This window comes from Schistocerca americana, chromosome 2 (assembly GCF_021461395.2).
Source record: "Schistocerca americana isolate TAMUIC-IGC-003095 chromosome 2, iqSchAmer2.1, whole genome shotgun sequence".
NCBI lineage: Eukaryota > Metazoa > Arthropoda > Insecta > Orthoptera > Acrididae > Schistocerca > Schistocerca americana.
The window spans coordinates 114,775,526-114,802,901 of record NC_060120.1 but is presented as its reverse complement, the minus strand read 5'-3'; the positions used below and the strand labels follow the sequence as shown (position 1 = coordinate 114,802,901).

At 39.6% G+C, this 27,376-nt stretch overlaps 1 protein-coding gene across 7 annotated transcripts in view; it reads left to right on the top strand.

The window, feature by feature from the left end:
* The window catches only part of LOC124590183 (WD repeat domain phosphoinositide-interacting protein 2), a 75,345-nt gene that overhangs the window by 4,992 nt on the left and 42,977 nt on the right, over window positions 1-27,376 (top strand). For all 7 annotated transcript variants that reach the window (XM_047131629.1, XM_047131630.1, XM_047131628.1 and 4 more), the window contains exon 3: window positions 6,495-6,661. In XM_047131629.1, coding sequence (XP_046987585.1) covers window positions 6,495-6,661 — 167 coding nt within the window. The remainder of the gene's footprint in view (window positions 1-6,494; window positions 6,662-27,376) is intronic.

Sequence of the window (27,376 nt, the reverse complement as noted above, 5' to 3'; positions counted from 1 at the left end):
ATCTGAGTGGCACAGTTCTTTGGTTGACGGGAGGCAGGTCATACCACTTCCATCAGGACTGGAGAGTAAAACATTTTGATGATGCCATTCTTCATGTTGGTGAGGGTTTTACGTATGTTTAAGCTGACAAGGGTTGCATAATATTTTGAAGATGCTTCAAAAGTGCTGGGGACATTCTTTTGAATGAGTATATGCATTAATGCACTTTTTCTCCCTGTTACTGGTATATGAGGTAGGTAGCACGGCAATATTTCTTTAACATTTAATTTACCATCTGTTAAATAGTGATATTTTCATGTTGCAGTATCTTGTGTGATAAACATAGTGTTAAAATTTACAAAATGACTGCAAAGTAAATCATGGAAGATGAACCAGTAAAAAAAATCTGGATTTGGTGTACTATTTTAAGCTAACATTCACACATAACCATAAACTATATTGTGTAACCAGAGGAGGTGTTGCATAATTTTTTTTGTCAACTTATTTTATGAGACTCATTGATAACCAGTTTAGTACAAGTAGTGTAGTTAGCCAGTCACTTCTAGTTCACTGATTGATTGATTGATTCATTCGTTCATCATTCTCCATAGATCCTACTGAGAAAATATGACATTATTAACAATAAACAATCAGTACGCTACTCAATGCTATATGTGCTCATGCTGCTTAAATTTAATTTAATAAATTAGAAAGAAACCTACTATTACTCTCCTGTATTAAATCAAATAAGTTCTGTTCATATACTTTTGGCAAATAAATATTTGAGTACATCAATATTTTTCAAATAAAATAGTTACCTATGTATACTGATGCAATGCCAATGAGGTGCAAGCTGGTGCTATACAAGACTTACTTCACACCCGTTCTAATTTATGGCTCAGAGACTTGGACTATGACTAGAAGAGAGGAGAGTAGGATACAATTCAGTGAAATGAAGTTTCTGAGAAGTATGCTAGGGAAGACAGGAGAGGCAATGAAAAATGAAGATGTTAGGAAGGAAACTGGAGTGGAGAAGTTGACTGAGAAAATTGAAAAGAATAGATTAAAATGGTTTGTGCATGTCAAGAGGATGGGAGAGGGACGAATACCAAGAATGATGGAGTTCAAGATTGAGGGCAAGAGGCCAAGAGGAAGACCGAGAACAAGATGGATTGATACAATAAAGATGAGTTTAAGGAGGAGAAACTTGCTATGGAACCACAGTGTGGAAGAAGAATGGTGAAGACAGAGTAAAGCGGTGAAGTACCAACCCAACCAGATATTGGACAAAGGGGAAACGAAGACGATGATGAGTGGTGCAGAGTCTAGTTTACAGTACATGAATACTTATCATACAGCTTTACAATGAATGCTGCTACTTACCTTGTTGCAAATTTTCAGTCTTTGAGTCTAGACAGTCAGATAATTTGTAAGAGCAATGACTGATGTAGGGGGGGGGGGGGGGTTAATTTTCTTTTGAAGTGCTAGGGATTCTCCATTTCTTGTTTTATGTTAGGCGGGAGCTTGTTGACTACGTTAACACCACAGTACATAACCCAGTCTGTACCCTAAACGCAAGGCCAATTCTGTGTGAAACATATTTCTGTGTTTTGTATTGTGATTGTGTAGCTCATAGTTCAGCTGAAAGTAATTCTATCATCCACAAAAAAGATAATATTTTTGAATAATAAATTTGTTAGAGAGTGAGTGTAAGAGTTCAAAGAGCTTTAATGAAGCTTCTACAAGATATTGAATAAAACAACAAATATACTTGTACTAGTTACTTGCTGTTTATTTCCACAGTGCATTTTGGAAGTTTAAACATCAATCAGGTGGATTTATGTGTGTTAATGTGGTATGTGTGTATTGTGTTATGACTTTGGAGTAACCTCTTGCACTGTCTCCAGTGATTGCTGGCTCCATTTTCTGTCATGTTACATCACATAAACCATCATACTTGTTGTGTTTCTTATGTGATGTACCATGCTAGAGAAATGAGCTTATGACCTCTGGAGACAGTGCCACAAGTTACTCCAGTCTCGTTACACAATACCCACATGCTGCTTTAATCCACTTAAGTCCACCGGATGATGGCAGTGGAAACCTTCAAAATACAATGAGGAAAAAAATAAAGTGTGACCGGTTACGTAAACTTATTGTTTTGTTCGATGTCAATAATAGTCATGGTTCATAGTAAAGCCTAACCAAAAGTGTTCACATTGAAAGTTCTCAAAGTTGTAAGATTATCTGCGTTTTGTGATATATAAAAGCAGAACAATTTAAGCATGAATTAGGGGAGAAAACCTCCTGCCACATACTACCTATTACCAATATTACCTATATTACCAATTAAAAACCATCTCAGGGGTTCCCCGGCCCACCTTCCTCGTACAACAACAGTGCTGGGAATTTGTAATGTTATTCATTATGGACACCTAGAGACGATATTGATCGTGTGGATACAGTTGTGTACGGTCTGGATTATCTCAGCCCTGCCAGTTGTCTCCAAAAAAGGGCAGAATGAGTAAGTGTGTGTGTGTGTGTGTGTGTGTGTGTGTGTGTGTGTGTGTGTGTGTGTGTGTGTGCCTTCACTCGAAGGAGTGTGCTATAAGGTAACAGGCTGAAAATTTCTGTCTTAAAAGATGAGAAATTATGTTTGTGCACTTTCCTGCATAGAGAAACTGCAGGGACTATTGAAAATTAGAAGCCATTTTGAATAAGGTTACCTGTGTGTAGTTGTACCTGAAGCAATCCAGGTGTGTTAGAGAAACTGTCAAATATACTCATCTAAACAACCAAGCAATAACAAACACTGAAATAAACTGCTAAAATAAAGTTTTGCTACACCTTGTGATATACATAGCTTGTAGTTTTTTTGCTTGGTAACATTTTTCTCAGTATTCTTTTGACCACAGGAAATCACTACATACAACCATCTACGTATAAGGGGCAAAAAGAATGTTTGCATTCTTGGTGCAGTTCAGTAGAGTGTACAGTCTTTTCGATATGCCTTGAAGATTCATGTCAGTGTTGACCATCTCAAAGTTGTCACTTTATGGAAAGGAGGGTTGTCAGCCCAACAGTTCCTAGCTCACTTCACATAAACGACATGACATCATTCAGACATTTAGCTCATATTGTGAGAGACAAAATATTGACTGACTGCCCTGTAGTCATCACTTGCAGTCCCCAAGATCAGCTAATGACTGCTACATACAAATTATGGCTGGTAGGTATGCCAAGGAGAACACAACAGAAATATGTGGTGTCTTTTTTGGAGACTACTGGGAGGGCTGAAATGATCCAGACAGTACACAACTGTATCCACACGATCAGCATGGCCTCTAGGTGCCCAGCACTGTTGTTGTACGAGGATGGTGGGCCAGGGAACACATGAGGTGGAACCTGGATCAGTGGTATCAGTTGTCTTTATAGATTACTGCAGGATTTGTCTAAACCCTGATGATTGTTGTAAAAGTGTGGAGCCAGCCCCAGGTATCAAATGCATGTATCTGGTGTTGTTCCACAGGTTTAGTAAGGGGTTGGATATGTGGTATTTTGGCTGGCATCCTGTCTGGTCTTTGGTTGCCTATCACTGCTTGTGAGGGTGATGTGAGGGCTGTGTAGAGTTAGGACAGGATCCTCCAATCTGTTGTCTACCTGCCCACAAATCATCATTCCGGAAATGGGTCCATCTTTGAAGTCAGTAATGCATGAGCACACCCCCATGCCCACCTCATGAATGCTTTCTTGCAGGAGACATGAGGCAAGAATCAAATGAATGGAATGACCAGTGGTATCTGCTGACATCAAACTGGTAGGGCGTGCTTGGGACCAGCTGAAATTTGGAGTGCATCGTAGGAGGAACTCTCCTCTCACACTGAATGACCTGAGGAAGGCCACTGTCAAAGAGCAGGACAGGCTTGAAGGGCAATGTAATGACCACATTGTGGCCAGTGTGCCAAGGAGGATTCAAGCATATTACAATACAGTGTATTAAGCAACACTGTATTGAATATTGCCAACAACAGATTATGATTTCACTGAAGTGCACTTTCAAACAGACTGGCTTTATTTTGGTTATTGTTATGCTTTTGTTTCGTTATGAAGATTTTTTTCCCCCTTCCATGAAGCTCATTCTTTCATTCTGTGCTCCTCATGGACAAACACCAATGTGAAATTATATGTTTAGGTGGTGCAAAACTTATTTGAGCAATTTATATTAAGCATAGTGCATAGTGAGTATTTTAGCTGTGTGATCTTGTTATAAGTTGTTGTTTTGATTTTGCTCTGTGAGACGTATTAACAATGAAACATATACTTCACGAAGTATTCTTTGTGTGTTTTATAATGTAGCCAGTCATTATAGTAGGGTTAGATTTTGGAATTTTGCTATTACTGCCAGTACTGCAGAGTACATTTAGCATACAGTTACACACTTGTGTGATTCTTATTTTAAACAATGCTAATGTTAATCTCCACAGCATGTATTTGGAAATACAAATGTAAGCCATCTGACAATGTGCACTAGAAATAGCAATAGCCAAAAAAATTGCTTAAAGAAATCAAAGATTAAAATAGTAAAATATGTATTCACTACTCATTGAAAGTTATCTAAATGTCCATATAATTAGACTGAGAAATCTGCAAAAAGAATTTAATTAATGGTAGTTAAATGAAGGTTAAAATTTAATGTTCCACTGGAATCATGTTAATTAGGGACAGATTATTAGTTGAGATTGGAATACGCCCTAGGAAAAATGTGGTCTTCTCCATGTTTAATCTTCTTGAAGACCCGAAACTGGATGGCTAGATGTTGATTAGATCCCCCCCACCCCTTCTTTCAAATAAGAACCAAGTGTCATAATTGCCGAGCCGACCAACTCAATACCTGTCACTTCAGGGTAGTCTTAACTTTACTGAAATGTACAAGAGGATGCTATAATGTAATGCCTTCAAATTAAAAAAAAAAATTAAGGTAAATGTTATTAGCATTCCACATCTTTATTCTTCATGTCTTCATAACTATTTCTCTATCGTCCTGGTGACACACACATCTTTCCTAAGAGGAGACCAGTTTCTTGATATCACCACTGTAGAATGTTTGACTTTGTTGATGCAACACGAACAATGCCTCTGCTTGCACCACTTCAGCACTATCAAAATGATGTCATCATCAAAGGAGTTCTTCATGTTCTGGAAACAGCAGAAGCTTGGATGCGGCCAAGTCAAGACTGTATGGAGGATGAATGATGACAGTGAAAGCATTGGACCGTTGCAGATGTCGCAGTGTTCGTGTGTGGCCTGGCTTTGTCATGCTGAAGGAGATAGTGCTCCATGTGGAATGAACTCTTCGAATTTGAAACTTGATTGCTGTGTGCTGTTTCTCATGCACTGACATAGTTACGTTACACACTACCGTGTTACACAGTAATTCAGAGCCCTTTAGTGGCAGAGGGCTGCAAATGTGTAGACATGAAGAATAAAGATGTAGAATGTTAACAAATTTTCTTATTTAGAAAAAGCATGAAGAGTTTTCACATAAATTTGGAGGCATTATGTTTCAGCATGCCCTCTTAGTACGACTGTGACATCTGTGTTTGATATTTGTGATGAATTGAACACTAGGAATTAGGAAACCCAATTTACTGAAAGAAAAGACACCACAAGCATTTTACATGAATCAGAGAAACATTGAGAGTTGGGCAGCAGATCTGCTTAGTAGTCGATAAATTAGCTGACGCTCTACTGACTTATGGAGAATACATTAAGAGCAGCAGAACTCACCCAGAACTACAATTCAGTAACTACAAATCCACAGTTTTTCATTAAAAAAAAGGATTTGACACTTACCTTTGTGGTCAATAACATTAAGATAAAGCACTGCCCACTATCTTCCGAGACCATAGTCACAAAATGAAGTACCTAAAGTGAATTATACACATCGTACTAGATGGACATTTCAAGGATGTGATATTACCTCGAGGCCATTTAGGCTGGTTTGAAGTCCCCTTGCTCCTCAATTGATTTGAACAACTTTGAGACTCCCACTGAAATGGTGTAAAGCTCCTATGTGGAAAAACTGCTTAGCAACCATATGAGATCTGATGCCCCCCCCCCCCCCTCTCCTCTCCAAACACACACACACACACACACACACACACACACACACACACACGATTACATTACACATAGTCAACAGGAACCCTAATAGAGCACACTGGACTGTGGAATTGCTTAGTTTTCTATTACCATACACAATTGAGGTGTATATAGCAAACTTATGCTACCATAGATTTTAAGTAGTATGGTGCAGTGCTTTGTGGACCCAAAAGTTGACAACAGTGTGAAATAAAATGAAATGCTTTTGTTCATATTACTTAGTTCTGTAGTGAAAAAGTTGTGGTCAGCAGTTTAGTTTTTTTACCAACAGATATATCTTTCTTTTACGTCTTTTGTGTATGTTGTGCAAATGTTTTATTGTTTGATAATTATTGCTCCCCTTGTTGGAACAGATGCTGAAGACATTTGCATTGTTGAACGGCTCTTCAGTAGTAGCCTGGTTGCGGTTGTCAGCTTGTCGTCCCCCAGGAAGTTGAAAGTGTGCCATTTCAAGAAGGGAACTGAAATCTGCAACTACAGTTACTCAAATACCATTCTTGCAGTGAAGTTAAACCGCTCTGTAAGTATTCATTTAATGCACCCTGTGCCAACAAACCAGTATTATTCTGTTGCTTTAATAGCAACTTATTACTCTTCTTTTCCTGAACTCATAATTTAATAAGATGCTCAGGAGCCCTCTCATTGATGCTATATTTGTCACAGGAAGTACCAATCTGGTAACTGTTTTGATTTCCACACTCTTCTTACATATATAATGGCATTTCATTCACTAAGTGAGTGGATCCTACAGAGAAATGTATTATATAACTGTTAGATCTGGATTTATATTGTGTACGTAGAATTTTGAAAGGTCAGCCTTGGTCTTAAATTCCATGTGATTCTTTTGGAAGAAGTTGCAAGTAATTTGTGAATAGGATTGACAATGGAGATGTTAGGGCAAAAGCTATCTGCACCGTATGATGCGGCTATTCATATATGTAATTTGGAAATACGTGTAAGAAGATAAATAGAACAATGCATCAGCCATATTATTTGTCATTTCTAATATCCTGTCATTATTAACAAGTGCTTCACAAATAGTCATGTTTTTATGCACAAGTTCAAATCAGTTTCTAACTATGGGTTAACAATAGACATACCGAGCAAGGTGCCGCAATCATTAGCACACAGGACTTGCATTCAGGACAACATTTCAAATGCTCACCTGGATATCTAGATTTAGATTTTCTACAGTATTCCTGAATCACTCCAAGCAAATTGTAGGATGGTTCCTTTGAAAGGAGCATGGCCAATTTCCTCCCCCATCTATTCATAATCAGAGCTTGTGCTTCGTCTCTAATAACTTTCCTTCTGTTTTGAGCAATAGACATGTATGAAAGAATGGAGTGTGAAATCTGAGCTCTCAGAGTTCTGTGCAAGTTCTTGCCATGGTCTGTAGTTTGACAATATAACACATCCATGCTATATCTTTCTGACGTGATATCTTCTGCCATGACAGAGGATCAATGTGTATTGTTTTATATTCTTAGCTCACATTTTGGATGTCTCTCTTGAAGGGGTCATCATGAAAGCAATGTAACAGATTCATTTGTTTACCAGTTGCCCTGTGCTTGAGGAAGGGCTCTGTTTATGCTTATAGCAGCAAGCAACAGTATCAATGTGGTGCTGAGTCCTTCACAACCGTCAGGCTGCTGAGAATCAGTAATGTTTTATTCAAGTTCCTCATCTTTGTACTTGAGTGTGGCATTTGCAGCCGCTTAGGATATACCTGGAAATAATGTCAAGACTTTCCTGAATTTCATGTCTCTCTTAACTAGGAAGAAGTAGTAACAGCTTTTAGAGGGCCCATTCACATTCACTGGAATAATCATTTGAAGGGGTGGAAGGCTGCCGATGGCGGGTGCTAGATTCTGTTGCACTGACAAAATAAGAGTGAACAATATAAATAAAAATTGTGGATTATTTCTGTTGCAATCCTTCAAGAAACTCATTCAGTGGCCAGGCTCTTCATTAAGGCATGAATATGAACTGTAATGTTTTGGGTGTTAAATGATGTGTGGGGTGTACTTAAAGTTTTTATCACCTAAAAAAAAGTTACATAATTAAGTTTTTGTTTGTTTACAGGTACATGTATGCATTCCTGGCACACATTAAAATCCACATGCTGCTAAAAGAGCCAAAACAAAATAGTGCACACCATTGATAAAGTAGAGGTTGACTGTTTTCTTTTGGCTTGGCTCCTCTAAAAGCATGGTAGTGTGGCACAGAGATATCGATATGTATCAGGACTGCAAAATAATAATAATAATAATAATAATAATAATAATAATAAACCTCGTGGAGGCCTGGGAAAAGAATAGGCCTCCGGTATGTTCTGCCAGTCGTAAAAGGCGACGAAAAGAACAAACCACTAATAGGGCTAACCCCCCTTTTAGTGTGATTAGTTGGTTAAGGACAGAACTAATGAAGCCTCGGACAAGCGCTGTCATGGTCGGGGACGACGCTTGAACCCTAGGCCCGTCCACAATAGTAACGACACTGCTAGCCACACGGAAAAGGATTTAAATCCAAATAGAGGTGTTTTGCAGGATATGCTTCCTGCAACCACTCTAGAAGGAAAACAAAGACAGAGGATGAGATGGTCAGATGAAGTTAACCGGCACCTCATGTTCTGTTATTACCAAGCAACAAACTTAGGAACCAACACAACTGGATACAGATCACAAGTATACACAAAATTTGTTACCAGATACCCAGAATTAAAATTTTTAACAGGACAACAACTAGCTGATCAGATCCATGTAATAATAAAAAATAACAGGATACCCCAGTCAGAATTAGAAAACATCAAACAACGAGTACAACAAATACTGGAACAAAATAATGTGCAATCAGTAGAAGAAGAAAATACAGTAATGGACACAAACATCCCAGAGCAAACAAACAAAGAACACCACACATCAATTAAACAATCAGAGGAAAACGACATCTTAAGACGGCCACCAGAACAAGCACAAATAGAACATGAAGTGACACACATGTTAGATATAGAAGAAAAATTTCAGCTAATGTATATAGAATACAAAGACACAAATACAGACATTAGACCATTCTTGCATAGACCACCAAATAACCCACAAGTCGAAACAACAATAACAACTATCAACACAATCATACACAACAAAATAAATGAAAATACAACTATGGAAGAGTTACAACTACTGGTTTATGTAGGAGCACTCACTACACTAAATATACACACTAGGCAGAGATCAGAACAAACCAACACACAGAAGAAACCCACAAAACCAGCATGGCAACAAAGGCTACAGATCAGAATAGAAAAACTGAGAAAAGACATCGGACAGCTAACACAATTTATAAGAAATGAAATATCAGACAAAAAACGAAAAAGATTAGGTAAAATCTCACAACAAGAAGCGGTAGAGCAATTAGATGAAAAGAAGCAGAAATTACAAGCATTGGCCAAACGACATAGAAGATACAAAAAAAGTAAAAATAGAAGGAAACAAAACCAAACATTCAACACAAAGCAAAAGAAATTTTATCAGACAATAGATAACGCACAAATTAAAATAGACAACCCACCAAACATAACAGACATGGAACACTTCTGGAGCAACATATGGTCAAACCCGGTACAACATAACAGGCATGCACGGTGGATACAAGCAGAAACAGACACATACAAGATGATACCACAAATGCCCGAAGTGATAATTTTGCAACATGAAGTCACCCAAGCAATTAATTCTACTCACAATTGGAAAGCCCCTGGAAAAGATAAAATAGCAAACTTCTGGCTAAAGAAGTTCACCTCAACACATTCACATCTAACTAAATTATTTAACAGTTACATTGCAGACCCATACACATTCCCTGATACACTTACACATGGAATAACTTATCTGAAACCTAAAGATCAAGCAGACACAGCAAAACCAGCAAAATATCACCCCATAACATGCCTACGAACAATATACAAAATATTAACTTCAGTCATTACACAGAAATTAATGACACATACAACAAAGAACAAAATTATAAATGAAGAACAAAAAGGCTGTTGCAAAGGAGCACGAGGATGTAAAGAGCAACTGATAATAGATGCAGAGGTGACATATCAAGCTAAAACTAAACAAAGGTCACTACACTGCACATACATTGATTACCAAAAAGCTTTTGATAGTGTACCCCACTCATGGTTACTACAAATATTGGAAATATACAAAGTAGATCCTAAATTGATACAGTTCCTAAACATAGTAATGAAAAACTGGAAAACCACACTTAATATCCAAACAAATTCAAATAATATCACATCACAGCCAATACAGATTAAGCGTGGAATATACCAAGGAGACTCATTAAGTCCTTTCTGGTTCTGCCTTGCTCTGAACCCACTATCCAACATATTAAATAATACAAATTATTGATACAATATTACTGGAACATACCCACACAAAATCACACAATTGCTATACATGGATGATCTAAAACTGCTGGCAGCAACAAAACAACAACTCAGTCAATTACTAAAGATAACAGAAGTATTCAGCAATGATATAAATATGGCTTTTGGAACAGACAAATGTAAGAAAACTAGTATAGTCAAGGGAAAACACACTAAACAAGAAGATTACATATTGGATAACCACAGCGACTGCATAGAAGCGATGGAAAAAACAGATGCCTGTAAATACCTAGGATGCAGACAAAAAATAGGAATAGATAATACAAATATTAAAGAAGAACTAAAAGAAAAAATAGACAAAGACTAACAAAAATGCTGAAAACAGAATTGACAGCAAGAAACAAGACAAAAGCTATAAATACTTATGCTATACCAATATTGACCTACTCATTTGGAGTAGTGAAATGGAGTAACACAGACCTAGAAGCACTCAGTACACTTACACGATCACAATGCCACAAATATAGAATACATCACATAAATTCAGCAACATAAATATTCACATTAAGCAGAAAGGAAGGAGGAAGGGGATTTATCGACATAAAAAACCTACACTATGGATAGGTAGACAATTTAAGAAAATTCTTTATAGAACGAGCAGAAACTAGCAAAATACACAAAGCAATCACTCATATAAATACATCGGCTACACCACTGCAATTTCATAACCACTTCTACAACCCTTTAGATCACATAACATAAACAGATATGAAGAAAGTAAATTGGAAAAAGAAAACACTACATGGCAAGCACCCGTATCATCTAACACAGCCACACATCGATCAAGACGCATCCAACACATGCCTAAGAAAAGGGAATATATACAGTGAGATGGAAGGATTCATCATTGCAATACAGGATCAAACAATAAACACCAGATATTACAGCAAGCATATTATTAAAGATCCCAATACCACAACAGATAAATGCAGACTTTGCAAACAACAAATAGAAACAGTAGACCACATCACAAGCAGATGTACAATACTAGCAAATACAGAATACACCAGAAGACATGACAATGTAGCAAAAATAATAAATCATCAGCTTGCCATACAACATAAACTTAAAAAAACAACACGTTCCCACATACAAGTATACACCACAAAATGTACTGGAGAATGATGAATATAAATTATACTGGAACAGAACCATTATAACAGATAAAACACAACCACATAACAAACCTGACATCATACTCACCAATAAAAAGAAGAAATTAACACAACTAATCGAAATATCCATACCCAATACAACAAATATACAAAAGAAAACAGGAGAAAAAATTGAAAAATACATCCAACTGGCTGAGGAAATCAAGGACATATGGCATCAGGATAAAGTTGACATTATACCAATTATACTATCAACTACAGGAGTCATACCACACAATATCCACCAGTACATCAACGCAATACAGCTACACCCAAACTTATATATACAACTACAGAAATCTGTAATTATTGATACATGTTCAATTATCCGAAAGTACCTAAATGCAATGTAACATATACCGTACAGTTAAAAGGAAGTCACGCTTGATCAAGGTCTGCGTCACTTTACATTTTTGACCAGACATAACGTCTGAGGAAAGAAAGAATAATAATAATAATAAATTATTATTGTTGTTGTTATCTAGCTTTATTTTTTGAGGTAATAGTTGAAACCTTATGACTACACCTCGTGTTTACAACATAAGGATAACTGGGGAAAATGTTGACCATTGCAGACCTTACTAATTGTAAAACGAGTCTGCAAAGTCATAATTCATTTTAAATAGTGTGATGTGGCAGCACAGCCTGGTAGTCTATGCATGTCTGGCAGCCTTTGGCTTGGTGTTCCATATCTCAATCAGTGTCCAGTGTGTATGGTGGTATGCTAGGTTTTCCCCCCGTGTCAGTCCTAGATGGCTCCAGTGGAGTAGGTCCATCATGGGTTTTTGCACTGTGCGGCAAATGACTATACAGAACTCATTTCTCTTAGTACTTAACAGAACGAAATTGTGCACTAGGGACAGGCGGTGGCAAATCACTAAAAACAAATACAGAAAGTACCAGACACAATGTGAAAGCCTTGTGCATCACCCATGCATAATATACCGTGAGAGTTGATGTGTAACATGCTCTTACCTAGATTAGGGGCTAAGGTATTGAAGAAATAGGGAAATTCCCTAATGTATCATACATCCCTTAATATGTGTAGCTATTTCTTCACTGTTATTGAGTATTGAATCGAAGACTATCTGTAGAAGTGATAAAGTGTCCTCATTTTCATGGGGCATTGTGGGTTTGGAGCTAAAGTGACAAACACACTTTGTTGTCCCGACATTTATAGTTATTGCACTGTTTTGTTGAGATTGTTACGTCTAGGTCATAATATGACCAAAAGTGACTTGTGGTGTATCAAAAATGGAAGAGCATGCTACACGTGTAGGTATGGAATTAGTGCATCGTGCAAATAATGGCTAGTACATCATTCTCAACATGTGCACAGTTATTTTAGTGCTAGGTTAAGGTTTATGTACTGTATGTTACTAGCCGTTCCAGGCCATCGGGATTGTGCTGTGATACATGACACCCATTCCATATTGTGACATGTTTGCTGCCATTATCAGAGGCCAACTTGGAAAATAATTTGCCCAAAAGGATGCTGAGTGCAGTAGCCTCCTTAGTTTGGTATATACTCAGTCACATACTGGTTATCACTTGAGTAGAACATCTTCCTCAGTTGGTTGAGAGGGTGGCAAATAGTCGCTCCATGTGGAAGAAATCTCGTATAATGTAAGGATCAGTCACCTGGAATAGTCAGATGGAAAAAAGTAAATAAACTGTTTCAGAAGTAATTGCCATAACTTTTCATACATTTATCCCATTGTGAGACAAGGTGGTCAATGCCTTCATGCAACAACTTTTGATGTTGCCTAAGGGACCATGATTGTACCGAGGTGTGCACCTCTTCGTCTGAAACTAGTTCACAGCCACAACTTTCTTTCATCAGGGCTCAAAAAATATGGAATGGGGAGAGATTGGGACTGTATACAGGAAGTGTAAGGGCTTCACGATGAAAGGTCTGCAGCATACTCGAAACATCCTTGGCAACATTTGGGCCTGCAGCATACTCGAAACAACCTTGGCAACAAGTCGACCTGCAGCGTTCTTGAAACAATCTCAGCCACATGTTGGCCTGCCCATATGCTGCCAAGGTTGCTTTGAGTACGTTGCATATGTTTTGCTGTGAAGCCCTTGCACATCCTCCATACAGGCTCACTCTCTCACCATGCAATTTCCATACTTTTGGAGTGCAGAAGAGAGCCATTTATGGCTGTTGACTTGCTTTAGAGAGAGAGATGCATGCCTGGACACAGTTGTGGTTCCATAGTCTGACCTGCCCTTGGCTCTGTTGACTACAGTAATTGTAGTAATAAAGGAATTGGAAAACTTCACAAACTACTGATGTTGCATGTGTTTGTACACTAAATGCATATTAGTATGAGCAAGTGTAGGTAGAATAATCAAGGTTTGTCATTTCTGTTTAACTTCGTGCTCATTGAAATTATTTGGCTGTTTGACTAAGTGGTAGGTTCTCCTTCCTGTGAGACATAGTTGGGTTGTAACTTGAAAATGTGTGTGTTGAAATAATATTGTGATGCAGGCTTCTTTCTTCACAGCATTTTTTAAATTGATGTCAAACTTGTTTTAACTCCAGGTATCACCCACTGTAACTTTAGGACACTTTCAGTTTATAGGCTAAACATATGGCTCCATTGAGCATCCACAACAGACACCGTATTACGTGAAAATCCATAACCACACAACACACACTCCAACTACTTGTTGACGATTACAAAGACATATGAAATTCACATAAAAAGAGATGTATGTTAAGTCTTTATAATTGATGTTTCTTTAAACCAAAGAGATGGAGCCAATTGATGTTTCACAAACAAGAGCTTTTTTCCTATCCATTTTAACTTTTTGAATAATTATGGGAAGCAATAACTATGATTATACTACTGAAGTTAAATATTCATAACTTTTAATTGTGGTTTATCAGCTACTTTCATACTTCGCAGAAAAAAGATGTGTGTTAAACATCTCCATTAGAGTAGGCAAGTGCAACATTTTTCCATGAAGTCATTGACCAATATGTTGTACAGTGGGATAAATGTATTAGCAGTTGTGGCAATTAGTTTGGACATAGTAAATGTATTAGCAGTTGTGGCAATTAGTTTGGACATAGTAAATAGTTTAATTACATTTTTTTTTGACTGCTTAATTTTTGCTTGACTATCCCTTATAATGAATTTTTCCCTGTAAAGGCTTATAATTATTTGATTCTATGAGGCAGGTAGTTTATCAGTAGCCACAAAGTGGTGCCCATTATAGCCAATGCCTTTTTTCCCCTTAAATGATCCATCTCTGTCTGAAAAGAGACATTTATGGTGGTTGCACCTAAGGCCAGCACCCTGAAGCATCTGGAATAATACACATAAATTTATTAAATGCTCTTTCCTTGTTGCCACTATAATAATAAAATAGTCCAAGAAATGAGTAATTTCTACAAAGTACCAGTTGCCCCTGTGGGCTCATGGTTCTTTTGTGAGTACATGCCTATCAAGCATAGGGGCCTGAGCCATTGCAGTAGTCTTTCCTTTTCTGTACTGCAATTTCTGCCGCTGTCCTATTCTCTTACTTGCAGTACACTTGGCAGCCACCTCAATAACTATCAGTTTTCTACCGGGGTCCTGCTTTGCATCATTACTGTTCCCCTTTATCCTCTTTCACACTTTTCTTCAACTTCTTGTTGATCACCATCATGATTTGACCTGCACTTTCCTACCAATTTTTCCAAACTGCTTGCTGCAGAAGGAACTGCACCGTATGTACCACACAGGTATCAGTCTGAGCGTGGGCATCTGGGCACCCATCTCTTAGCAATTCACCATGAAAACCAGCATGGTAGCTCTATCTGCTCTTACACTGCACTTATCAGTACCACTGAGTTTAATTCCCCACGCCAAACCAGAGAAGCAACATCTTCCTCATGTGTCATCCAGTAAAAAGCACATTCTGGAGAATTCTCCTCTGAGACCGTATAGCTCTATATTGCAACACTGGGTAGTGTATAAAGGAGATGTAGGATGTAGGTCATAGGGTGTCCGCCAAACTTGATCTTAAAATGGGTATACCAGGTGAGGTTTCAAAGTGGTGAGTACATTGGACTCGTGTTCAGGAGGACAGTAGTTCAAATCTGTATCCAGCCACCCAGATGTATGTTTCCCATGATTTCCGTAAACGCTAAAGCCAAAAGTTGGTATTGTTCCTTTGAAGGAACACAGCCAATTTCCTTCCTGGTCCTTGGAAACATTGAGCTTGTGCTACATCTCTAATGACATCAGTGTTGATGGGACATTATACCCTAATCTTCCTTTCTTTCTTTATTGTTTCTTTATGAAAAAAACGTCTCACTAGACTTGAAAGCTTCAAAAGACACAAGGGAAAACAAGAAATCTTAAGGTAAGGGCAATTCCAGTGACTTCTTTGGCACCGGAAGACACTCACTGTCTGACTCTGAACCCATTTTCATAGATACCGTACCATATCAACTGGTGATTCTAGGGCCTCACCTAATACTCCGAAATCTTCCCTTCTCCCCATGGCTCCCACAGAGTTATTGTGTAATGGAACTTTATCGGCTATTACCACCATCTCTCTGAACTGCAACATTTATTTTCAGCCTGTTTGGCAGTCTGCCTAGCTGTACAAAAAACATTGTTCTGTGGGGGGTCACTAGTCTACTCAAAAACATTACTGTGCCTACTGTAGAAACTGTGCCAGCCATGGGAAGGCATTAAGAGGAGTCTTTACAATTGTTCACATGGATGTTTGTAATGAATGGGTGCCTCTTCATACAGCTTTAGAAGAAATAGCTGTGCAGGCTCCTATGACAACTGTTGACACCCGGTGAATATTTATTTACCTCCTGACTGAGAAATAATGTGTCTGTACATGATCAACTTCATGCAGAAGTTCCTGTGGTTTTATCTTCTGCTCAGAGACACCAATGAACTGAATCCCAGATGGAGAAGCAAAGGCTGTATGGAAATGATTGTCTAATAGAACAACTACTTTCTGATTTCAACATGTTACCTAAAAGTGAATCCCCTACCCACTTTAGTGCATTTCACAACTGCTTCCTGGCCACAGGCCTCAAGATTTGCTCTTCCAGTTTTATTACTTTGCTAGAATGATGCATGTACAACAATATAGGTAACTGTGGCTACTTTATGATGATGCTGATACTTCTGGGGCACTATCAATCAGACCACCCACCATGCAGGACACTTTGGAGCATGAAATGGCTGAGATGTACCTCCAACATAACTTTCACAGTGTCCTATTCAGGAATCATCAACATTGTTCACAGAGACATATCTGCTGTCATCATTTATATTGCTCAAATGGCAGCCCCCTCTCCAGTGACAGGTGCTATGGGGGTCTGTAGAAATTGTGGTGACAATTTGGAACTGTGGAAGAACTTCTGTATGATACAAGCATCATCCTCAACTGCCAACTTCATAAACTTTACTATCTGTGCATGGTTGTGAGACAGTAACTTAATCCCAGTTGCTAAGCCAAGCAAAACCCAACTTCCATTGACAGCTACAGACGACGAGTCTTCCTAACTTACTTGAGACGGTGGTTGCTTATTGATTGGTGCTGAGCCATTTGATCATGACCCCTGTTGTCCACGTATCATTGAGGATTTTGGGGCGATTGGCGTTTGTAAATGGCAGTCCCACAGGCTTTTGCCAAGCTCCAGCACTATATCTTGACCAAGCTCAAAGATTTGTTTTTATGAGTACTTATTGATTTTTTTTAACTGCAATTTTTTTCACCTTGATTGTTTTGGGTTAGCGTGTACATCTCACAGCTCACCACAGATCCAAGAGAAAGGCATACCTTGGTGTTTTGTGTTACTCCTTTCCTTACAGCCATCAGTGGGCTTGTGGACTCATTTGGTTCAGTACTTACACAGCTCTTTTTGTTGACTCCAAGGAGCCATATGGAGAGTCTTTTCTTGGGCACTCTATCAAGCTTGCAATCTCCTCGTGTCAGAATGTGGGTCTTGCATTTTTGTCACTGCATCATGGTCCACCTAGACCTGCAGCTCTACTTGGGGAACCAGCACCTTCAAGAAATCCCATAGTTGTATTTTTTTAAAAAAACAAGAGCACTCTGTGTAATCAAAAACAAAAGCCTCAGTTGTTTGGGTAAGCAGTTACTCTGAGTAGTCAGCAGATGATTGACGACTGACTAATGCTACCCTCACCATAAACAGTGCTCTGGTGGTAGAGCAGTTGTGGAAGGTTTCCTTGCCACCGCATGCAGAGTCCACATGTGCCCCTCTGATAGTGCATGCCCCACTTGCCAGCCCAGTCATTCTCCTTCTACATTGCATGTCTTGTCTTTAATGTCTTTTCCAAATATTTCCTCTGTCCTTAGTTTTTTTTACCCCCTTTGACTTGCTTTGCCGTCCCCTTTGTCTGGTTTGAAGTGTTGTTCTTTGTTTTTCATTGTTTTACATGTGTTCCATATTAGCTGAGGTTTTGGCATAGGGATGGATTATGCCTCTTGCCACAGACAGAATAAAGGAAGAATAGAGTTAGTGATGAGGTCCTTAGAGACAGAGCACAAGCTCAAATTGAAAGAACAATACAGAAGGAAATTGGCATTGTCTTCTGGAAAGGCACCACCTTGGCACTTGCAAAACTTAAATTTGGGTGGCTGGATAGGGATCTGAATTCTCTCCTCCCAAATGTGAATCCTGTGTCTGACCTCTGCTCTGAGGGGGAGGGGTAGGTGGGGGACGGTAAAGTGTGGTTGTGGGAGCCTACAGGGACAAGATAGTAAGAGGATAGGGCAGCTAGGTGAAGTCGGGAGGTTAAACAAAGGGTTGGGGGAAGGGGGGGGGGATGAGGGAGTGGGAAAGGAGAGAAGTAAAAAGACTGTGGGTTCATTGGTGAAACAGAAGTCTGTGTAGTGTTGAAGTTTGACCAGGGAAACAGATAGGTGTGTGAAAGGCAGTGACTAGCGAATATTGAGGCCAGGAGGGTTATGGGAACACAGGATGTATTGCAGGAAGAGTTCCCACTGCGCAATTAGAAAAGTTGGTGTTGGTGCGAAGGATCCAGATGGTCCAGACTATGAAGCAGTCATTGAAATCAAGAATGCTTTAATGGGCAGTGTGCTCAGCAACACGATGGTCCAGCTGTTTCTTGATCACTGTTTGCCAAGAAACAGCAGGACCACCCTGTTGCTGAGAGCATCCCTCAACACGATGTTTTTCATTTCATTGACTATCTGGATTCTTCCCACCAACACCAGCTTTTCTTAATTGTTCTGCCTGCAATATATCCTGCATTTCTAAAACCCTCCTGGCCTCAACCTCTGTTAATCATTCTTCTTTCTCATCTAGCTGCTTCCCTGTTCCTGTTCCAACACTACACAGCTGTCTATTCCACCAACACTTCCTCCATCTTTTTACATTTTACTTCTCTCCTTTCTTCTCTATACCCCCTCCCTGCCCATGCACTCTGTCTAACCTCCCAACCGCATGTAGCTGCCCTACCCTCTCTCCATCTCGTCCGTGTACGATCCTAAAAGCAGCACTTTACTGTCCCCCACCCAGTACACCGCCATGTGCCCTCTCTCTGCCCCAGCCTACTTCTTACCCCCAACACCCTGTTGCCTCTTCCAACACTCGCTGCTGCTCACAATCTGGCCTCAGTTTCCAGAGACTGTGGTCATATGTGTGTGTTGCATTTGTGTGTATGCAAGTGCGTGCGTGTGAGTTGTCTACTTTTGATGAAGACCTTGTTGGCCCAAAGCTGACTTTCTGACAGTTTTTTGTTGTGCCTATCTGTGACTCAGCATCCCTGCTATACGGTGAGAGTCAACTATCCTTTTTGTAATGTTGTTAAAAATGTATATTTATTGTAACCTTCAGAAAGCAACAATTCAATTAAACATTTAACCCATTGAGCCACTAATATTTTTCACAATGGTCGACCCTATATTTACCACTTAAACTATGAAAATCAGCATATTTTGTCTTTTCTCAAAATATAATTTTTTATAGGAATTCTTTATAAATCATTCTGTACTATTTATTGATGTGACGAGGAATGACGATATCCTTATAACTTTTTATTGATGTGGAATATCCAGAAATCTTGGGTATGTGCAACACCACAAGACATTTCTCACACCCATCACTTTTCTTCTTCCTTGCTTTGTGCCCTACACAATTTCTGGCAGTTGTCTTCTTGCGGGAAGTGGGGGGGTGGGGGAAAAAACTAACAAAATGTGCCCAATTTGCTGTTTGCAGTCATACAGGGGAAATTCCAGATTGGGGCCATCAATGTCCTCAGCCAACTGAATTCTAAACTGATTAAATAAGATTTTTTCCTGTCAATTTGTTTAGTAGGACATGTGAATTGAAAATCCCAGTGTCCATCAGGTAAATGAAAATTTTCTTATATCCTTTGGCACATCTGACATTTTTATTCAGTAGACTTCAGAGTTCCTCATCTTACAGAAACTTTTTATGGTACGGCATTGCTTGCTACTACATAGTTGGATTTTACTGCACAATATGGAAAATTAACTGTACGGAAGTATAGAAACACAGAAAACACGAACCGAATGCAAACTATACACGTAAGATACTCTTCACAATAAATCTACACAGACACTACCCGGAAATTATTGAATAATCACATAACTTGCTGTGGTCAATAACGAAAACAAACCCATGCCAAAGGCTTGCACTTTAGGACAGTTATCTTTGCGCGAAAACTACACAAGTAAAAGTGAAACCTTCAATATATAGGTCATAATAGACACTAATTTACTTATTTAAGCTATAATATTGCGTTAATAAATTGTTTTTCCACGAGAAAACACCTATATTTATGAGCGCACTGAGTAAACAAACACGCCTGCTCCTGTACCAATCACCCTCCCCGGCTGAAGAAGAGCACCCCCTGCTTTGGCACCCCCTGGTAATGCCCTGTGGGGGAGTGCCATTTCGATGGGTGAAGAGTTTTCTAATTGACCAACTTACTACAGACTTTGATTTTTCTCCTCAGTGTCATTTCCTCTACCCACTTCAGCATCTGGCCCTCCTGGAGGTGGCTATACAACAGGCTTTCCTATGCCGGCATCACCTTCTAAGAATATTTTTTGACATCAAGAAGACCTAGGATACTACTTGGAGGCACCTTATCCTGGAGCAGTTTCATGAATAGGGTTTCCGTGGTCGTCTTCCTCTCCCCATGATATTTTAGATACCAAGTCAGTGACGTGCTGTCTGATTGTGTTGAGCAGGAGAACAGTGTCCCTCAAGGTAGCGATTCGAGTGTGACTGTCTTTGCCGTAGCTATTAATAGGATTACATCCATAATGACAAGTCCTGTCCAGTGCTCTCCGTTTGTAGATGTCTTCTCTGTGTTTCATTCTTCTTCAAGCTTTGCAACGACAGTACATCAGTTACAACTAACTCTGCGACATTCGGATGAATGAGTGCAGAAGAGTCGTTTTAAGTTTTCCACCGAGAAGTCTGTGTGTGTTCTTTTTAACCATTCCCGTTCCATTTTAAACTATCCTGTGTTGAGGATGACGGACATTGCCCTTACTTTTAAAGACACAGTGAGGTTTCTGGGCCTCATATTTGATTCTAAACTTACATGGCTACCACATCTAAGGACCTTAAAAAAAATGGTCACTTAAGGCTTTAAGTATTTTAAAATGTCTTAGCCACAATACATGGGGAGCAGACAGGACTTCTCTGCTCCAGTTTTATGGGGCATTTGTGTGATCTCGGCTCGATTATGGGTGCATAGTGTGTGCATCTGTGAGACCCTCTTATTTAAAGATGTTGGATGTGGTGCACCAGGAAGGGATTCGGTTGGCCACTGGGGCATTCAGAACAAGCCCATACCACTCCTCTGTGCAGAGGCTGGTGAAGCGCCACTTCACATCAGGCGATGTATGAAACACTGTCCAGACACCCACCTACCATACCATTGCTCAGCCTCCACTGGGAAGTCTTTTTCATAACCAGCAACAGGCAATGAGACCCTATGGGATTCCTGCACAGGATTGCCTTCTAGAGATGGGTGTGGCCAGTTTTCATGTTTTACATCACGGTGGGAGCAGATTTCCACTTGGGCTTCTCCGGAGGCCCAGACTTTTTTTAGACTTGACGAATTTTAAGACAGATCTTATGTCAGATTTTACATTTCAGTCACTGTTTTTTAACATTTTTGCATCACAGTTTCGCAATAGTTTACACTGATGGCTCCAAGCAAGGGAGTTCCTTCGACTGCTCTGTTGTGCTCCCCAACCATGTCACCAGAATTCGCCTTCCTGATGAGTATACTGTTTTCTCAACAGAGTTCTATGCGGTCCTGAAGGTACAACAACAGATGCGCCGTATTTGGGGCAGATGGTTTCTCATTTGCTCCGAATCCCCTAGTGCCTTACAATCATTCAGAACCAGTAACCTGCTGAGGAGTTGGTCCATCTGATATATGACCAACTGTACTTACTCCAACAGCAGAGTAAGCAGGTGTCATTCTGTTGGGTGCCAGGTCACGTAGGGATTTGGGGAAATGAACCGGCTGATCTGGCTGCCAAGGAGGCCTGCAGAGAACAGAATGTGGCACAGTGGCCTATTCCCTTGCAGGCTGTCGTTTCTGCACTACACAGGAAGTGCAGGCAGTTGTGGGATTGGGAATGGCTGGTGGTGATGGCCAATAAGCAGCCGTTGATGAAGTCAACAACCCGGCTGTGGTATTCCTCCTGCCAGTTGCTTAGGTGGGATGAAGTGACTCTCATGTGTCTTAGACTTGGGCGCCGCCCCCTCACACATTTATACTATGCCGAGAGGATCCACTGTTTTGTGATGCTTGTGGCATGCACATTTCTATCTGCCATATTTTAACGGAGTGCATTTTATATTCTGATGCAAAGGCAGAACCAAATGTTGGTGGGGATCTACTCTCTATTTTAGCTGATGATAAGACGAGTGTGACTAAGGTTTTAAAGTTTTGTGATGTGTGTGGACTCTGGCCTGGACTTTTAGGCTGGAGGTTTTAGTGTGTTGCAGAGTGGCTGGCTTCTCCTTTTTATTCTTGTGGTCAGCCAGTCACGCCCATCTGCTATATTGTTTTAGTTCCTTATACCACTTTCTTCCTGTATCATTAATGTTTCATCACTGACGCAATACTTCGTCCCATGGTTCTGTGCGGGCACGCTCATAGTTTTCCAACTTTTGTTACCTGTGTTTTATCTTCCTGTTTTGTGTATTTTACTGACAATTGTCTCAATCTGTTTTCGCTCGGGCGCTAAAGACCTTGCAGTCTATGTCCATTCTGCCCTTGGCCATGCCACCTACTCCATTGTCTTCCTCTGGATCCGAAGTATGTGGGATCCCATATAGTGAACTGGCTGACCATTTGGCTTGAGAGGCAGATACTTACCCCAAATTCCCATTCATGATTCCAAGTGCAGATATATTGGATACACATCAAAACTCTTTTTGCCCAAAAGTGGAATGACATGTGGTGCACTACTGCTCTCAGTAATAAACTCTGCACAATCACGGAGACTACTGCAGTTTGGTGCTCTTCCCTCTGCTCCTCTCGGAAGGAGTCCACTGTCTTATGCCGTCTATGCATCAGTCATACTAGGCTCACTTATTGTTTTTTATTGTGTAACAAGCCACCCCCACAATGTGGCTGTGGAGCCAGACTGACGTGAAAGTGGTTTTTATTTTCAATTATAATGTTTTACTTTACTGCTGGAGAAGGGGCAGGGTGATTGTGTTTGGGGCTTCTCTTCACGTTTTCTAGGTCTGAGACCCATGACCACTCTCCCATGCAAAGTCCGCCCGTTTATCCCTCTGTTTTTCCAGTTTTTAGATTTGGCCTATTCTTTTATGCCTTCTACTCTGTGTGTTTTAACTTCCTCGCTTTATAGTTTGACCTCTCTGACTGGATCCTTCCACTTTCAGCAGACCCTCTATCTTACGCAAGTAACTTTTGAATCATGAGACTAATGACCTCACCATTTAGTCTCGTAATCCCCCCTCAGTCAGCCAGCCAACCAACTAACCAACCAATCAATCAGTTGTGCACAAACACCATATAAATTTGCATCTTCATGTTTTCGTGGCGTGAAGATTGTTCCGTAAAATGTCGGGCATGCAGCCGCATAAATTCAACTTCTTCTTCTAATATTTGGCTGAATACCATCCAGCCATATTCAGAGTGAGCCGAGGTGACTAACACTCCAGCACCTGCTCCGTCCATGCAGTTGTTCGGTCCTCAGGTTTAAAAGGCCGGAGCAAGTGCTGGAGCGTTAGTCAGCTCGTCTCACTCTGAAGATGGCTGGACGGTATTCATCCAAAATATTAGAAGAAGAAGCTGAATTTATGCGACTGCACACCCGAAAGTTCATGGAACAACCACATAAATTTGCTTAGAATTATCTATTCTTAATCAAAACGGAGCACAAAAAGATTTACTGATTGTCCAGGTGTATATGCCAACTTCAGAACATGATGACCAAATTGTAGAGGAAACGTACAATGTAATAGAGAGAATAATGGACGAAAATAAAAAATGCTGCAAAATAGTAATGGGAGACTGGAACGCCATTGTGGGAGAAGGGAAAGAGGGAAACATAGTAGGCAGTCATGGTCTTGGAAAGAGAAATGACAGAGGTGAATGGTTAATTGACTTCTGCAGGGAAAGGCAGCTGATAGTGGCAAACACATGGTTCAAGAACCATAAGAGGAGGCTCTACACTTGGAAATCACCAGGGGATAAATATAGAAACCAAATCGATTTTTACTGGTAGAAGAAAGATACAGGAATGGAATCAAGAAGGTGCACACATTACCAGGTGCAGATATTAATAGTGACCACAACTTACTTATGGCAGAAATAGAAATAAGAATGAAAAAACTGAAAAAGGCGACAATGGTGAAGAAATGGGATCTAGAGAAGATAAGGTCCAACAAAGAACAAATTACAGAAATGCTGTCTCGGGACTTTCTAAACACATTACGAGACAAAGAAGCACCTGATAATGCCAACGAGTACTGGAATATGCTGAAAGAAGGAATCATTAAAGCAGGACAGCAAAATATAGGATATGTAAAAGGGAAAAGGTAAAAAAAAACCATGGGTCACACAAGAAATGATTTCCAAGATGGAGGAGAGAAGAAAATTGAAAAACAAGAACACTGAAGATGCAAGAAAGATATACCGAAGGTTAAATAACGAACTGCGAAGGGAAACAGAGCAGGCTAGGAAAAAATGGCTAAAAGAGGAATGTGATGAAATTGAAGAACTGGACAGGAAAGGAAGATACGACTTACTATACAACAGAGTAAAGACTATGACATGGGAACAAAACAGAGCAGGAAGTGCTACTATGGAAATTTTGAGTAAAGACGAAGAGGTAGTGTATAAAGATCGTGACGATGTCCTCCAGAGATGGGAAGAATATATAAAAGAGCTATATGACACAAATAGCAAACCAGAAACTCTGGAACTTGAATCACACAACAGTGTAAGTGATGAAGAGAAAGGACCGACCATCATAATGGAAGAAGTAAAGTCTGCTATTGCTGCAATGAAAAATGGCAAAGCAGTAGGTACAGATACAATACCGGGAGAAATACTAAAATGCTTGAACCACAATGGAATAAGAGAAATATTGAGGTTATGTAATAAAATATATGACAGTGGTGAATGGCCTGAGGACTTTTTGACAACAGTAATGATTCCATTGCCGAAAAAACAAGGAACCAAGAAATGCAGCGAGCACAGGACAATCAGCCTCATTTCACATGCAGCCAAAGTGATGTTAAGAATAATTAATAAAAGACTTGAAAAAGTAATAGAGGAGAATCTCGGCGAGGAGCAGTTTGGCTTTAGACGGAATACGGGCACCAGAGATGCAATAGGGCTCCTACGAATCTTAGGAGAAAGGTTTATTGAAAAAGGAAGAGACCTATATATGTGCTTCATCAATTTAGAAAAGGCATTTGACAATGTGGTTTGGGACAAGCTGGCGACTATTATGAGGGAAAAGAGAGTGGACTGGAAAACCAGAAGACTTATAAACTCATTGTACCTTAATCAAAAAGTTTCAGTTAAAGTGAGAGGAGAAAGTACAAACTGGATCAGACTAGGGAAAGGAGTAAGACAAGGATGCTGTTTACCACCTACTCTTTTCAACCTGTACTTGGAAAATATGATTGACCAATGCTCATTAGATGACAAAGGAGTAGAAATTGGAGGAAGAAGAGTAGGGTGCTAGAGATTTGCTGACGACATGGTCCTTCTAGCCACAGGGGAAAAAGAATTACAGGATTTGGTGGACACCATTGCAACTAACGGAAAAAATATGGAATGAAAATTAACACAAATAAAACAAAAGTATTGGCAATAGGAGGAAATAAGGAACTAAAAATTGTGCTGAATGGAGAAAAACTAGAACAGGTGCAAAATTTTAAGTATATTGGAAGCAGGATAGATACCGACTGGAAGTGCACCACAGAAATCAAAACAAGGATAGCAATGGCAAAAGAGGCGTTTTATAAGAAAAGGAGAATCTTCTGCAGCGGTATGGACAGAGAACTCAGAAAGAGACTCATAAAATGTCTTGTATGGAGTGTTCTTCTATATGGCGCTGAAACATGGACTATGAGGAAAAAAGACAGAGAAAGGCTGGAGGCTTTTGAGATCTGGACATGGCGGAAGATGGAAGGAATAAGTTGGATGGACAGAGTAAAAAATGAAGAGGTACTGAGAAGAGTGGGAGAGAAAAGGCAGTTACTAGATGTAATAAAGAGAAGAAAAAGAAATTGGATTGGGCATATATTAAGAAAGAATGACGGACTGATAAAAACAGTTTTAGAAGGTTATGTAGAAGGGAAAAGGAAGCGAGGAAGGAAGAGATTCCAGATACTGGATGACATGATGGACGGTACAACATACAGCAGCCTTAAGAAGGAAGCAATGGATCGCAGAAAATGGAGAGGCAAAGGACCTGCTAATATAGCAGATAACTGATGATGATGATGAATCAAAACGGGCATCAATTAAAAATAAAGTATACCATCTTGAAGTTGAAGGATAGCCTTTGAATAGTGCAGTTGTATGCATTACAGAGAACTGATGTAGAGACAGTGAAATACTGCATATATATAGTTATCATCTTATGAATGTGCAAGTTGTTATTGTAGAACCACCTTAGAGCGTGAGGGACCACATATTTATGTTAGACGTGGCACACATTTTTAAGCTAGAAAATAATGTGGTCATAATTAGTGTAGCAACTATATTATGTTAAGCATTCTGTACATGTTACCACTCACCTAAAGATAATATGAACACCTTTTCAACACATTTACTGAAATCCAGCTACTCACCCCCCAAAACTAACATACTAAGCTGTGGAGGCATAAGCATTAACAGAGGTGTTTAGGATGAAGTTAATAACAATGTACTAAACATTTTGAACACCTTTGGCATGGCACAAATGGTAAATACTACTTTGAGAGTATAAAAAATTCAGCATGGTCTTGGACCTCATAAATACGGATACTGACAGGGAAAATTGTAAAGTATTTATAAAAGATCTTGGCTTCTCTCATCATTACTGTAGGATAGTAAAGCTAAAGACAGGTTCGATAAAA